Source organism: Nanorana parkeri, unplaced genomic scaffold (genome assembly GCF_000935625.1).
Source record: "Nanorana parkeri isolate BGI_ZX_2015 unplaced genomic scaffold, ASM93562v1 scaffold8, whole genome shotgun sequence".
Taxonomy (NCBI): domain Eukaryota; kingdom Metazoa; phylum Chordata; class Amphibia; order Anura; family Dicroglossidae; genus Nanorana; species Nanorana parkeri.
The window spans coordinates 2,844,680-2,859,863 of NW_017306276.1; the positions used below are offsets into that span (position 1 = coordinate 2,844,680).

At 40.8% G+C, this 15,184-nt stretch overlaps 1 protein-coding gene across 2 annotated transcripts in view; it reads right to left on the reverse strand.

Annotated features, from left to right (window-relative positions):
- The window catches only part of FRY (FRY microtubule binding protein), a 257,245-nt gene that overhangs the window by 35,959 nt on the left and 206,102 nt on the right, over positions 1-15,184 (reverse strand). For both annotated transcript variants that reach the window (XM_018554227.1, XM_018554234.1), the window contains exons 44-51: positions 12,785-13,395; positions 9,808-9,905; positions 9,549-9,719; positions 8,274-8,414; positions 5,855-6,034; positions 4,411-4,572; positions 2,784-2,858; positions 1,085-1,255 (exon numbers count right to left, since the gene is read on the reverse strand). In XM_018554227.1, coding sequence (XP_018409729.1) covers positions 1,085-1,255; positions 2,784-2,858; positions 4,411-4,572; positions 5,855-6,034; positions 8,274-8,414; positions 9,549-9,719; positions 9,808-9,905; positions 12,785-13,395 — 1,609 coding nt within the window. The remainder of the gene's footprint in view (positions 1-1,084; positions 1,256-2,783; positions 2,859-4,410; positions 4,573-5,854; positions 6,035-8,273; positions 8,415-9,548; positions 9,720-9,807; positions 9,906-12,784; positions 13,396-15,184) is intronic.

Here is a 15,184-nt window from a genome sequence, read left to right on the forward strand (position 1 = left end):
TAAAAATCCGGCCCCCCCCCCCCCCCAACAACCTCAGGATGTCTCATGAACGGGACGGCACGGATGACGTAGACCACCAGGGAATAAGAGGCTACAGAGAGCAGTCTAGCAGTCGGAGGGAGCGTGGATCATGTGAGCTATACAGCTTTATTTGAACCCCCTAGACAAAACATGCACTTAATGTGGTTTGCCCGGAGTTCTTCTTTACAGATATATTAAATACGTGGTAATGGAAATAGAGACATATAAATGATCTAAACAATCAGATAAATAACATGTAATGTGGACTGGACAGGAAAACAGAAGCCAATACTTCATTATCAAACTGTTATTTAGTAGTCATAGTCCATTCTGTGGTGACTCTGATCCACAGGATGCACTCACATAACTTGTGGACACTAAAGCAGCCAATCAAATTCCTGTGTTGTTCCGGGTCAGACAGACATTTTGTTAGCAGTGCACAAGTATAATAAGCCAAAATGTGTTAGAGGTTCTAAGGGCATTGTTCACTGATACCAGCTCAGCAAACAAAATGTATGTCCACAGTTTCCAGACTGAGGCATATATTTTACCATAATATGTTAGTGCTTAGTTTGTTCCAGGCCTGGACTTACCATTTAGCAACACTGGCATTTGCTTTGAGGCCTAGGTTCACTATATGTGAGCTGCTCAGCTTAATTCGGCCTTACTTTAATAAAACCATAACATTTATTGCAGTCAGCAGTCATTTAGCCTCTAGGACTGGACGGCTTTGCAAAGTTTGGTTATATACAATTGATGGCCAAGGACTGAATAAAGTCCGAGGCTCTCTACCTTTCAGAAAGCATAATGCCACAAGAAGGAAAATGTCGTTTTGTCTAGAGACTTATTTTTTTAGATGTGATTTTTTTTTTGTAGCATAACTATAATAATACAGTTGGAACCCTTCCCTGAAGAAAACATACTTGTTACTTAACTTGGGCCACATACCCAAGCATAGCCTGTCTGCTCTGATATATAAAATAAGGGAAGTACAATTGTGTCACTGACAGCAACCAGTTAGTTTCCAGCCTGTATCATGCTGCATCCAGCTTGTGCCTCTTACCTCTCCGTCCTCAAGCTCCACATCCAGGAAGTCAAAATCCCTGAAGACACGGAACTGTTGCTCGCTGTTTGTATCATCCATGATCTCCTGCTCTCTGATTGTATCCTCTGATGACACCAAACTGGTCTGGTGCTCGATCAAATCCAGATCACCGCATGAAGAAAAGATGACCTGGAGATATTAAGTGGAATTAAAATCTTCACCAGACAGCAACTCCTTGTAATAGCTTCTGGCATCTAGCTTTCAGCTGTAAGGCTTTCCAGTCCACACCTAATTCCTTTGCCCGTTATTTTTAGATTGCACTTTAACTATTTATGTTGGACAGGTGCCTTCAAACCGAAGCTGAACAAAGTGAGTAACTCAGGCTCAAGGAACTTTTCCAAGGGAACAAGTCGGCTGCTTCCTCCAAGCGAACCGCTTGGTATTGTGTAAATGTTTACATTACACATCCAGAGCAGCAGAAAGCTGGAGTGAAGATAAGGATGCGGGGAAGTGGAAACATGTAAGAACACTACATGGTGTAGTGGGTGGAAATGTTTGGAGTCTCTAAGGCCGCTTTCACATGGGCTAATCAGGAGAGGATCAGCAGTACAGAGCGAATGTCACCGCTATGACATCCATGTCCGTCCACTTTTTTCCTCCATTGCAACAAAAAACTGCAGTTACCGGACCCCATGTCTGTCTATGGCGAATCAGATGTACATCAAATTAATGTGCACATGGACACCCTGACTAAGCAGCATTTGTGTTCCCTAATTATACTATCATATACTCATTACTCTGTCCTATTTAGTGCCTGCCCACAACATGCAATCATATTCTCACACACTACACTCAAAGAAGGAAAGAACCTGATTGGTTACTGTGGATACTCTTAAGATTCTGATTGGTTATTGCACATAAAAAAGGTCAAGCTATGGGTATTTATACAGTTATATGCAGGTCTGATTCCCAAGCGGCTTCTTGGTTTCAGGTTATAGGTGACAAAATTACAATGGGAACTCATTTCTAAAATCTGGTACAAAGAAAGTCAAAGCAAGTTTTGCCCATAGCATTTTAAATTTTTATCATAGTTTGTTTTTAAGGTACAGATAGCAGGTAGCTTTCTTAAATGACCATATACAATAAATAGTAAGCAACCAATTGCAACCGCTTTTAACTGAATCTGTCATGAGACCAATACCTGTGCTGTCTTTGCGGACAACTTTCAGAAGATAACAGTTCCCGTGTTACCACACAGACTCTACTTTACTGCTTAGTGGGTCAGTAACCAAGTACAAGTAGGGGGCTCAACATCAGGTCAGCCACTCTGAGTCCGAGGATAAACGTAACAGCACAAAAACAGGTACCTTTCTCACGATACATTCATATGATAGCTGGCATGATGAAAAAAAATGTGCCAATGGGACTAAATATAAAAAAATCGGGAAAATACGACACTTGTGTTGCCATGCTCACAATTCTAGCTGTCATTTTGCCTTGAGCAGGTGAGATAAAGAAAGGCAACACCCAGGCTGCAGTGGGTAATCCAGACATTTTCACTTCCCTCCAGTTATTATAAAAAAAGCCCTGGTGTTCAGACGTTATTGATAATATTTTTTGTCATTCCTTGGAAACAAGGGCCCCCTGCTGCCAAAAACGAGATAAACACCACAATTTACGATGAATAATAATATTACATATGCAAATGGATACTCACAGAGGGGTTTTTGCTGAGACCCACTTCCTGGCCACATAGTGTGAGGACGTTCACCAGTTTTTCCCTTGTTTTCTTCTTCAGCAAATTGAAAGAAAGAAGGAAAGAAGGAAAGAGGGAAAGGAAGACAAGAGAAAGATAGGAAGAAAAAAGACAATATATCATAAGCAAATTACAAGTAAAAAAGCAGCCCAACACATAATTCAGCTAGTCAAGAAGTTCTCAAGCTGTAAAGGAACCACAACCAAGGACTATTAGCAAGCCTTGGTTTGAAATATCAGAGCTTGGTATGATGCTTGGGGTTGTAGAACTACAACAGCTGCACACTGACAAAGAAACAAAGCACAAAAACTGGAACTACAGCAAGACTGCACAGTGTTGAAAATACAAATGACCAAAAAATAAGACCTAGCCAAAGATTTGTTCAGGATTATGCATAGAATAATAAGGCAATTCTTGCTTTACAAAGGCCCATGCTGCTACCCGGGCAATACTCAGCCCCAAAATGATAAAACTATCAGAATAGAAGAAAAAAAAAAAAGCAATGACAGCGCCAGCAGGGTGACCCTTATACTACCAGGTGCAGGCTTGTACCTGATGGGAGAAAAGCCACTTGCAAAGGTGTCATTGGTGGTACTGCCACTTTGACTATACTTACGTTAACAAGTATACAAGCAGAAGAATGAGTTGAGCATTGCCAGATGTCAGGAAGTGTATGGATATTACATTAAGAACAACAGACATTGCAAGCCAGAATATAACAATCTTGGGTCTCGGGTACCAGCATGCTTAAAGAAGAACACTGGGCAGAAATGATCTTAACCCTCGCAGAGGGGCAACCCCAGCACTGCAAGGATTAAAAGCTTGTTTTCATCTAGGGTGTAAAATAAAAAGGATATTCGGAGCCGCTGGCTGCTAGGCCGGTTCCTGCAGGGTCACTCCCCCCTCAGATCTCCTCCAGTGGTCTAAGGTCCTGTGAGGTCAAGAGACATTCCATCACCGGAGGAGAGAGGCTGCAGGGACCGGGTCTAGCAGCTAACCTGCTCTGAGGTTCAGGTGAGGGTATCTTTTTTATTTTACACCCTAGACGAAAATGAGCACATACATCTTGCAAAGGGGAGGTAGCCCCACTGCATTCTTTAACATTTTGTTACTGTTCTAGTGCAGAGTCAATTAAAAAAAATAGCATATAGCAAAGTATTTGTCCTGACCGGGGTGGAGCTTGCATGTCCTGATTTATGATATTACAATTTCTGCAGGTATAAAATGAATATTCAAAATATAGTTCGGAAGCAGCAACTAGTCGCTACAGGTTTTCAGGAGTATGCAAATATCTATTCCATCATCATAGCCAGTGGACTATTGCAGCACTTGGATGCTTTGCTGACAGAGGAGGCTTACATTACAACATCTGACTAAAAGAATATCATATCACAAAGGAGGAAGTAAGACATTTCTGTAATGTCTGTTTAATATCTCCATTACCACACTGCTCAAATTCCTCACATAGCAGCGGACTAATTCCTTCTACAAGATTTCACCATGACATCATTTTCTTAGCTAACCACAAAACAGTGCAACACAGACAGCTAATGAATTCCCTTAAAGCATACAATGAATTAAAAGTTACCTGAGAGGACTGGGGCCTCTTCCAGCTGACCGGGACTAAAGCATTGGAGTTGGATCCAGAGGAAGTGGAAGAAGTGCTTCGAGTAACTGGCATTGCCCTACGTTTACCGTCTCGTCCTGCAGACCCTTGTAGATCATCAAACCTTCTACCAATGATGGGGGTCTATGGACACAAATACACTTTTGTTTTACTAATATTCATGCATTACTACATCAACTGCCTGACAGAAAAGAAGATAACTATACAGACAGGCAGAAAGCTATACCATATTGATCATCATAAATCATACTTCGGAAGCATTAAATTGATGCACAATTTAATCAGATGTTCTCTCAGAAAATAGAGATTGCATTTTTTTGATGAATATCTGGTCATCCAATTGTGCAGCTTGCCTGAATCATGAATACTGGTCTACCACTGACTGCACAATTTATCATAGAACGTCAGACTGCTGCAAAGTATGCATACATTTACATTGTTAACCCCGCGATCCATAGCCAGTTTTGTATCCCTTGATGCTGATCACTGCGGCTCCAAGTTATGTTTGCTAATCTTTTTCAATTCTGTACTGTGGTTGTTTTTCCACGAGTTTGCACATTTTATGTTGTAACTTTTTTAGCAAATGTGCGGTGATAGGCAGCGATAAGCAAGAAAGATTTGTGTACAATGTATTAAGTGCATAGAATACTACACACTACGGATGCACCGATACCGATACTAGTATTGGTGCCCATACTGAGTATTTAGCTGAATCAATGCTGATTGGCTAGGAAGCCGGCTTCCCGGCCAATCAGCATGGAGCCAGCTTCCTGGCCAATCAGGAAGCCTGGAGGCGTGTCATTACCCGCCGCCCGGCTTCCTGATTGGCTGGGAAGCCAGCTCCATACTGTTTGGCTGGCTCGATGCTCATTGGCTGGAAAGCCAGCTCCATACTGTTTGGCTGGCTCGATGCTGATTGGCTGGGAAGCCGGCTTCCTGGTCGATCAGCATGGAGCCGGCTTGCTTATTGGCCAGGAAGCCAGCTTAATGTTCCCTCGTGGCACTGCTAGTCAGAGGAAATCTCTCTGTGACCGGAAGTTTCTGTAACAGGGAAGGTATCGGGGCATTTGCGCGAGTATGGGTACTCGCCCAAATACTCGGTGTCGGCACCAATACAGATACTAGTATCAGTGTTAGTGCATCCCTAGTGTGTAGTTTTCTATACACAAATCTTTATTGCTTATCACTGCCTATCACAGCACATTTGCTAAAAAAATTTACAACATAAAATGTGCAAACCCGTGGAGAAACAACAACAGTACAGAACTGAAAGAGTAAACACAACAAGAATGTGTAAGAAATAGAACATACATACCAAAAAGGTGTGTGAATGGTGTCATGAGTGCTATGCATTGCTAGCTTACTGCGGTAGCGTCAGCATCACAGTTATATCACATAGTTTTACCTGAGAGACATCAAAGTGAAAATCCAATGTCTTCCCCGGAAGCTCCTTGGAGGAACTCGTCCACAATCTGCTTATTTCTAATTTTGTCAAATCACCGTGTTGATAAGCAGGTAACACCAAACTAGCAGATCGGGACACAACCAGTTTCATTATATTGAGGGCTTCCTTCCAGTGGGCACTCTAAGGAGACACAATGATCACACATAAGCACAAGAATGGATTATAGAAAGCCTTTCTAGATAGAAGCAGTGATGTTTAGTTTGTAAAGAATGCCATGCAGCCAACTGGTATTTATACTGAAGTACAGGAGTTTTACCTTCTCTTAATGGTTATGTAAACTCTGAAAATGTCTCTTATTTGTCATGGAAGGATCACCAGGTACTATTTTAATGAACGCTACAGATTCAGAAATAATGAAAGTGCTTGTGAAATTTCAAAAACGCACAAGAATGACATTTTAGTAATTGGGTTTACCTTTACTTTAAGGTACACATACACATTACAAGAATGTCTTCTGATCTATCTGGTTTCACCATAAGGCAACAATCTTATGTCTATGAACTATGTAGCACATTAAGCATGCTTTGTAATAGTACATGGGATGTCTATATTCTCCTTAATGAACAGTAAAGCGTTGACATCAATGAGAACAGTGGCGTCACAAGGGGGGTGCGGCCCGCACCCGGGTGGCACCATTGGAGGGTTGAGAGCCCGACAGTGTCAGGAGAGAGGAGGGGACCCGGCGGCATACCTCATCCCACTTGGTGAACGTCCCCTCCTCTCTCTGCCGGCGTCCATCACCAAGTTGGCCGCTGGCAGGCGTCAATTAGATGATCGCGCATGCGTGATGACGTCACGGCGGGGTGTCACCCGGTCTCTGCTCCGGGTGACAATCGCCTCGGGACGCCCCCTGACTTCTGCCTACCCTGACACTGTTGAAGAGAATATGCCTCTTGAAACACATGAGTGTGGACAGCAAGTGTATGCCCCATGTCAGCACTTTTCAGGTAACTCAAACAATGACTTTTTGACTGCACAGCACTTTCAGGCTGCATGCAAATGGTGCAAATATCATTCCATTATCATGAGCTTTTAAGAATTGGCAATTTTCCAGTCTTTATGATATGACTAGGATAGAGTCTCTATGGCTGACATAGAGTCACTTAATGTATCTTTAATGGCTGTGATGAGTGAATCAATTCACAAATGTATCTTTAATGGCTGTGATGAGTGAATCAATTCACAAATTCACCATGCAGATCTGCAGAGAGTCATATAGTACATGAATCCCAAATATCTGTATTTCCACACTGTGTCATTCTGTACAATTCAAAGACAACTGCATGCAAATAGTCAACAGCATTAAATTGCAAATTGTTGATTCTTCTAATTAGACTATCACTAGAAGTTGATAAATGTGAGGACTTCAAAGACCAAACCGCACAGTAATGGCCAAGGCAAGACTGGCAAATCCTGGAAGCCAGGTGAACAGAGCTCATGGCTGCAGCATCCAGAAAATAAAAAGTCGAAAAATCACTGAATATGCCAACATGTATACAAAAAATATGTAAAAAAATTAAATAAATAAAAATGTAAAAAAAATACAAAATAAAAAAAAATAGAAAAAAAGTTTAAAAAATAAAAAAAGTTAAATAAACTTTTACTGCAGTTCTGACCCTGCTGTATTCCGCATCTACTGGGCGCTGAGAGCTGATTTAATTGTGGATGGCGTCGGCGGTTGCGGTATTCAGGATTGTGGGCGGTGTTGGCCTACATGTCGGAACCGCAGGGCGCAGATGCCATCCGCAATTAAATCAGCTCTCGGCGCCCAGCGGTTGCAACATGCAATGAAAATTATTAGTGCCCCCCCAGATTTGACTGTGGTATCTTATGTGCCACCCCTATAGATTGTTCCTAGAGTCGCCACTGCCTACAAACCTAAACTATCAGTTTTCAAAGGGCTGGTCTTTAAAGGGGGAATAATATGAAGAACTAAAAGAGGACAACGATTCTCATACAAATCAACCTACTTTACTACAGCCCAACCCGTGTGTATATACAGTAAACTCCCCGTTATCTGGCATCCACAGGCATTGGTAGATTCCAGATGAATGTAGTTTCTGGTTGCTTGAGAGTTACTAATAAAATTAGGTCTAACTAATGCCATACCCCATACTATAACACATCATATTATAAACTCTGTATTGACTTTATACAAATATTGAAATGCAGTAAAAAAAAAGGAAATAAAGACAAATAGACCCACGATTGTTTCCAGGATAATACATGTAGCAGATCAGCAGAACAGTGAGTACAAAGGGGATTTTGTTTTTCTGGTTAGATGAGAGTTCTGGTTAGTTGAATACCGGATAACGGAGAGTTTACTGTACCATACTACAGTGGGCAAACAATTGCATACCTGCACAAATTTTTCAATCGTCTTAAGTACTTCCATGTTGAACTGCTTGCCGGGAATCAGAGACATTTCCATATGGCTCAAAAGGCTGTAAATAATTTGCAGGAGCGACTGTTGCATGCTGGGAAGGCCTTTTTCTAGCAACTAGAAAGAACATTGGAGAGATATAGGTTAAAAAAGCAATACTATATATTCTACTGCAAAGTACTTCCAACTGCCTTACTTATGCAGCAGATATTATCTATACTACTACTGTACTGCAATGTGCCAAATCTTTGTATGTATGTGTTAAAGTGTATCTCTAGGCAACAAGATTCACCCCTCTTTTTATACTGGTGACTATTGTCATCTAGAAACAACTGTATAATATTTTATAGTTGTCCCAAGAACAAGAGATATGGGGATGTCTAAGAGAGGAATTCCCCTTACTCTGGGACAGGAAGTGAATGGAAATTTCCCCAATGGAACACAGACAGCAAATAATTGTGGCCGGGGCTTTAAACCTTCCTTTCTCTACCCAAAACTCCCCAAAAGGTTTTGGCTATAAATACACTTTAATCTGTCTGTCCAAAGTAAACAAAGGGTGCACCCCAACTTTGTCAGACCAATGCCCTATGTAATAAACACCAGCCTGTCAGCACTTCTTGCGCTATAGCCACAATACTTTTTTTCAGCCAGGTGTTTTGCACAGAGGACTTGTACTTCATTAGATTAAAAATAACTCTTTTATAGTCTTGTGTATTTACAACATAGCAGTAATTAGTTTTAAAAAATCCTCCAAAAACAGCATGGCGATGTTTCAAGCCCTTACAGTCCATTGTCAATCCTGGAGTGTGAATAGACTGTAAAGGCTTAAATATGGCCATGCTTTGTTTGGAGGATTTTTAACTATTTACTGCCATGAAGTAAATACACAAGAAAATTGTTGTTTTCATAACTAATGGTTAATCCCCCAGACATAAAATGATTATATTGTATAATATTATATATAATTTAAGCCATAGTAAAAGAGGTTCTGTTACCAGTATTTATATTTGATAGTCGGTAGCATTATCCACCAAGTTTAGGTGGAATGTACATGTTTAGTAATTGTAAGTAAAACAAAACATTATACATAATTTAATTAAATGTGGATTCTGAGCCATACTGTATCGCCAGCGCTTGGACCATATAGTTCCAAAGAACAGCATAGTGAAGTCAGCTCAATGAAAACAGACACACATGCAAAGTGCAAAGCAATAACTAAGCCATATACACAGTGTAATATTCAAACATTACCTCTGCCAAGTAAGTCACCATGTTGAGAGTGATGTCTGTAAAAGCTTCATGCAGGTATCTGCAGACCACGTTCACCCATGTGGCACAGTCCCTGGTGTAGCTGTGTGTCTTGTACAAAGTCATGACGTGGGCAAGGTTGGATAACTTTGGGTTTTTCTCCTCCAGACAAACCTATAGAAGGTGACAGGTTTGTTGGGTTATAGCCACTGTTAATAAAGCCAAACATAACAATAACAGCAAGAGTGTTTCGAAGTCAAACCTGTGCAATCCTTTCGGCTGCTTCCTTGCAGAAATGGTTGGGATTTTCAAAATGCTGGATCAAATGAGGCATCAAACACAAGATATTCAGAGGAAAGCCTGTAACCAACATTAATTTCGATGTCAGTAGACTGGAAACACACACTGGAAACACACACTAGGGCTTATTGAAAATAAGAATGACCTTTTCCACTGAAGGCATCTCAAACCTTGTCTCAAAAAAACAAATTGAATCTGTGGAGCGGTGTCCCTTAGTTAAGTTAGTTAGTGAGTTTAGGTTCATGTTAAGCACCCATTATATGTTAAACTATTGGAGCTTCACCACTTCTTGCACACACAGCATAAAACTGGGGCATAAATAGTAGACTAAGCAATGGCATAGTAGCACATGAAATGATGGCAGTCACTCTAGAAAAGACGACTCTTTCCTAAATGTCCTCTTATCTCAACATTAGTAAACGTCTATATGAACTTGATGGAGGGGTCCACTAATAATACATTTTCTCTAGATTCAGCAATGCTTTAACGGATAATATGTGCAAAAACCAAATATTATAGTGAACAATACTACTGTGAGAGAAAAAAAAACATATGATATTTTTCAAATATTTTCAAAATTAAATCTTCTAGTCAACTGTTTAGATTATCACCTTGTGATTCACACAAAGAAACTCCAAATGACTAATAAAGTAGCAAACGTCCTGTGTCAGTGTGTAAAACACATAATTTGAAACAAAGTGTTCATAAATTCATTAAAAGCAGGCTGCTCTCTCTCAAAAAAAAAAAAAAAAAGTGTTGTCTTAGTTTTTCTTTGTGCGTCACTCTGCCCACTCTTGTAGTTTCTTGTGTATTTTTTGCTGAAGTGCTCATAAAAAACCAGTGCTCTGATAAATAAGCCTCTCACCTCCGTGTTCAGCCCCTTGGGTCTCAAAGCGCTTCTTATAGTGTAAAACACCCTCCTCACACTGTTTGTAGCTGTGATCTTCCTTCCTTCAGATGAGACCAATCCTGATCTTAACGGTTTTCTCCTCTACCGACAGCCCAAAAAAGATCTCTCAAAGACAGAAGTGGAAATCATAGCGCACCCCGTATGCATGAAATGATTTTATGTAAAAAAAATACACTCACATAAAATGAATAAAATCGCGTATCAGAATCTCATTCCTGGATGTCAGATCTGTCCTCCTCTTTTCCTCCAGGCGTTCTGACGTCACTGACTGAGCTTCTACGCGTTATGTCTAATTGACTTCATCAGGAAGCTCCCTGATGAAGTCAATTAGACGTAAGGCGTAGAAGCTCCCTGATGAAGTCAATTAGACGTAATGCGTAGAAGCTCAGTCAGTGACGTTAGAACGCCTGGAGGAAAAGAGGAGGACAGATCTAACATCCAGGAATGAGATTCTGATATGCGATTTTATTCATTTTATGTGAGTGTATTTTTTTTAAATAAAATCATTTCATGCATACGGGGTGCGCTATGATTTCCACTTCTGTCTTTGAGAGATATGCTTTAACGGATACCTGCACTCACAGAGCATATTATATTCTTGTCCCTGTTGCCTGAGGCAAATAAACAAACCAAGGCCTGTAGCCCATCAGGGTCTGATTCCATTCTCCTCTGCTTCTTTTGGCCATGATTGGGAAACTAATGCAAGATCCCGCTCTCTCATGGATGAGAGGCCACTACAGCATTGGAGGTTTGAAGTGGAATCTGGGAGCCTGCGTCTGCAGTGTGTCAAACACAGTAATCGAGATAAGAATAGTAAGTACATTTACTTTTTTTTTTCCTTAGGCAGTCAATTATGTGGTGTGCACTGTAAGTACATAATTCCTTTAACATATGCTTGCCTAAAGATGGCCATACACCTTACAATTATCTGCAGATTTTCTGTGGTCAGATGGAAAAGGTGCAACAGATTCCTCCATCTACACTTAACTGTGTGGATGGAGTAATCTCCACCTGGGCCAATCTGTTGCACTTTTTCCATGTGACCACAGAAAATCTGCAGATAATTGTAAGGTGTATGAGCACCTTAAGGCTATAAATATTTCTTCCAGTAATCAATGACTGATCAATAACAGCTCTCTAAGCAATAGCTAGCAGAAACAAGCAAAGCTATTTGTTTTGCTACTTAGCTGCTTTCCACTTCCTCTGCAAGCAGGCCATAGTAAACAATTATATACCAGGCTTAAGCTGCATCCCACCACTATGCAAATAAAACACAAGCGAACAGGTGGGGATCTCTTTTAGGGTAGGTAATAACATTAAAACATGAATCATATAGGAAAAGGCATTGTTATCTATAAACTACTGAGCGGTTTCAAGCTGAGATTGGATTCAGAAAAAAAACGTTTAGGGGCACATACCCGTATTTGACTCTGCATATATAACATGCTGTCTTCTCTTAATGAAGACCACACTGTAGCAGTCCTAAACTATGCCTAATTCATTTTAATAGGGACAGAATGAACTGTACACATTCATGTGGGCAGGAACGCTGACCACAACAAAAATAGGTCTGGACGGATCTGCACTGCAGGCGGTATTTACAGCTGAATGAATGTTTACCAGTTGCGCTGTCCTCACATAAACCTAATGATACACTGTTTAACGTAAACCTGTCACAAACCTGGGCAATTCCAACTGAGCAGATGATGAAAAAAATGCAGAGTGTTCCGGAAAGAAATGCTAAAAGTAAAATCTGTACCAGCTAGACACAGGTTGATATTAACAATACAATCTATTCAGGTAGGAACTCTGCACAGGCATTCCGTTTCAGCGGACTTGATCAAGGCAGATCGGGGGTAATCTGATGTAATCACATCCAAGCAGAGACCCCATCCTGGGAGGGACAGGTGCTGACTGAATTGCGTGCAGCAGCTTGCACCTACCTATGGGAGGATGCGGCTGCATGCAGTTACACGTGGTTACATGAAGACCTGAACCTGCGTGGGGTGTTCATAAATGAAAATTATACCTATAACTTGTGTTGAATCCACCATGGAAACCCGAGAAACTGGAGTCAGCAAGCTGAAGAGCTGAAGAGTTAAGTCTGTAGTTGTAAGAGATGTGAACCCTTTGAGCAGGAGTTGCTGCAGCCCTGAAAAGTCTGTCCATTTGAGCTGTCCCTGCAGCTTCTCCAGCTTCTCTCTGTTCTCAGACTTGTCCAGGGGCAAATGAGACAAGAGTCTGTTAAGCAGCCTCAATGCCATCAAATATTCAAACTCAAAGTCTGATTCCATCAAGGCGACAGCAACCCAGAATATGGTAGACAGCAAGTTGGTGGGATTATTGATGTGAGAAGGATCAGTAATGTTGTCTTTCAGTGATGATGAACTCCTGGTTTTCGGAGAGAACCCTTGCTGAGTACAGGCCTGAATCCGGTCTAGTGTGGCGCTACGTGGTGGGTCAGAGGACTTATCTGAAACGCCAAACTTTTTAGGAACGGAAAAGCTTCTCTGGTGTCGGCTTCGTTCAGATGTGGCTGTATTTCCACCACCAACAACCCCAGAGTTTATATTCAGTTGCCCTGTGCTCTTCCTGTTTGCATTTAATTTGGTATTTGAGGCCAGATCAGGAGAGGACGACCTGCAACAGAAGAAAATACAATTGTAAACGACGTCTATTATCAGTCAGGTAGAAACTGAGTGGACAATTGCAAAAATTGACTTTTTGGGAAACTTATGTATTTTAATGAACTACATAATTTGATTTATTGTAGCATTTACCTGGTAAAGCAAATTTTAAAGTAACATTCTAATGTTTACTTGCTTATTATACATAATCTATATATTTATATACAGTATATATATTATATATCATATGTAAATGTTTTCTGTAGCACTCATTTGTATACAGTATAGGACACTGTGCTCAGCATTCCTGGTTTAATGCCTTACTGCTTGCCTTTTAAAGCATAACTCCAGGTATAACCTTTCATGCATACTTATATTGTTCCAGCTTGGTCCAATATAAGTATATGCCATGCCTAAGTGGCCCTCGGGAATCCTGGATGGAAAGAAAAATCACACATTTTTGGTAGTCGCCAGAACAGAAATAGATGGGAAATCTTCCAATAGGGACACTAGTTCTGGTGACCCTGCTGACCAGCAGTGATTTCCTCACATTGGAGGGATTTCCTCTCACTTCCCGTGAAGTGAAGAGAAATCTCCCCAAAGAGAGCTGACAGGGGTTAAACACCTCCCTTACTCTATCCTAAACCAAAATAAGTTTTGCCTTTAGTTCTAGTTTAAGCAACAGAATCCTGACAGTGTGACAACACACAATTCAGCCACCAGAATGCAAATTTCAGTACCTGCTCAGCTCCTCAATATTATAGTGAAAAAGTTTGATCTATATCCCTATGGCACTGTATTTAAAAGCGGTTGTAGCCATGTAAGAAATTGCAGTGAGCTGTTATTTGGTAGTTATGTATCACTTTGCATAACAAGGCTATCAGTGTAACTAACCTCTGAGGTAATGCTTCTGAGCTAGACAACTGTGTTATGGTATGTGGAGTCAAGGGAAAGCAAACTGTAAGCTATGCAAAGTATTTCATAGCAATCACACAGCCAAGTAAAAGACTGGCAGCTGTAGCGGCCGACATCAAATGGGGGGAATTTCCTCTTTCATTTTTCTACTCTGCCTTAAGCAAAGACACAATAATTGTTACAATAAGTTCTGCTGCAGTCCACAAAATCTCCACCATGGATGGTGATAAGCAGGTCTAGACTAAGACTGAAAGGCAGATCAGCCTATAAACCAGCGGCCCACATGTGTGCGCACTCAGAATTTCGTGGTGTAAAACAGATGTTCGCGTGCTGGCACACAAAGACACAATGGCATCAATACTGAAATTTGATTCATTATAAAACAACTTAATGAAGGTAAGATGCTCGCTGATGTCCTCAACCATGCAGAAAGGCTCACAAATACAGCACTTTCAGCAAATGCCTCAGGTGACTAGTTTGGGGACAAATTGACCTTGATGGAGAATTTATCACAAAGCACAATACCCATATGAGGAGCCTCAGATGGAAGGTTCTACTTTCAGACTTTTGGCCTGCATTGTTGTTAAAGTCGCATAAAGGTGAACTTGCTCCCCCATCTTCAGAGTGAGCGACCTGGCTTTCTTGAAACTAGAATGCAACCCCAGAGTCTGAAAAATGTAGTATCAATCTGAGGCTTTTCACACACACCCCATACCTGAGCATCAACAGGAACTTCTTTATTTCTGCAGTGTACGTTCAACCTTGCAATCCTTATCAGTCTACTTTTAAGACTGCTTTTATCCAATGCCTATACAGTGTCTTTGACATTTATTTTTGGGCCCATTTTATTTTACATTTCACATGTTTTCATACTAATATTATATATA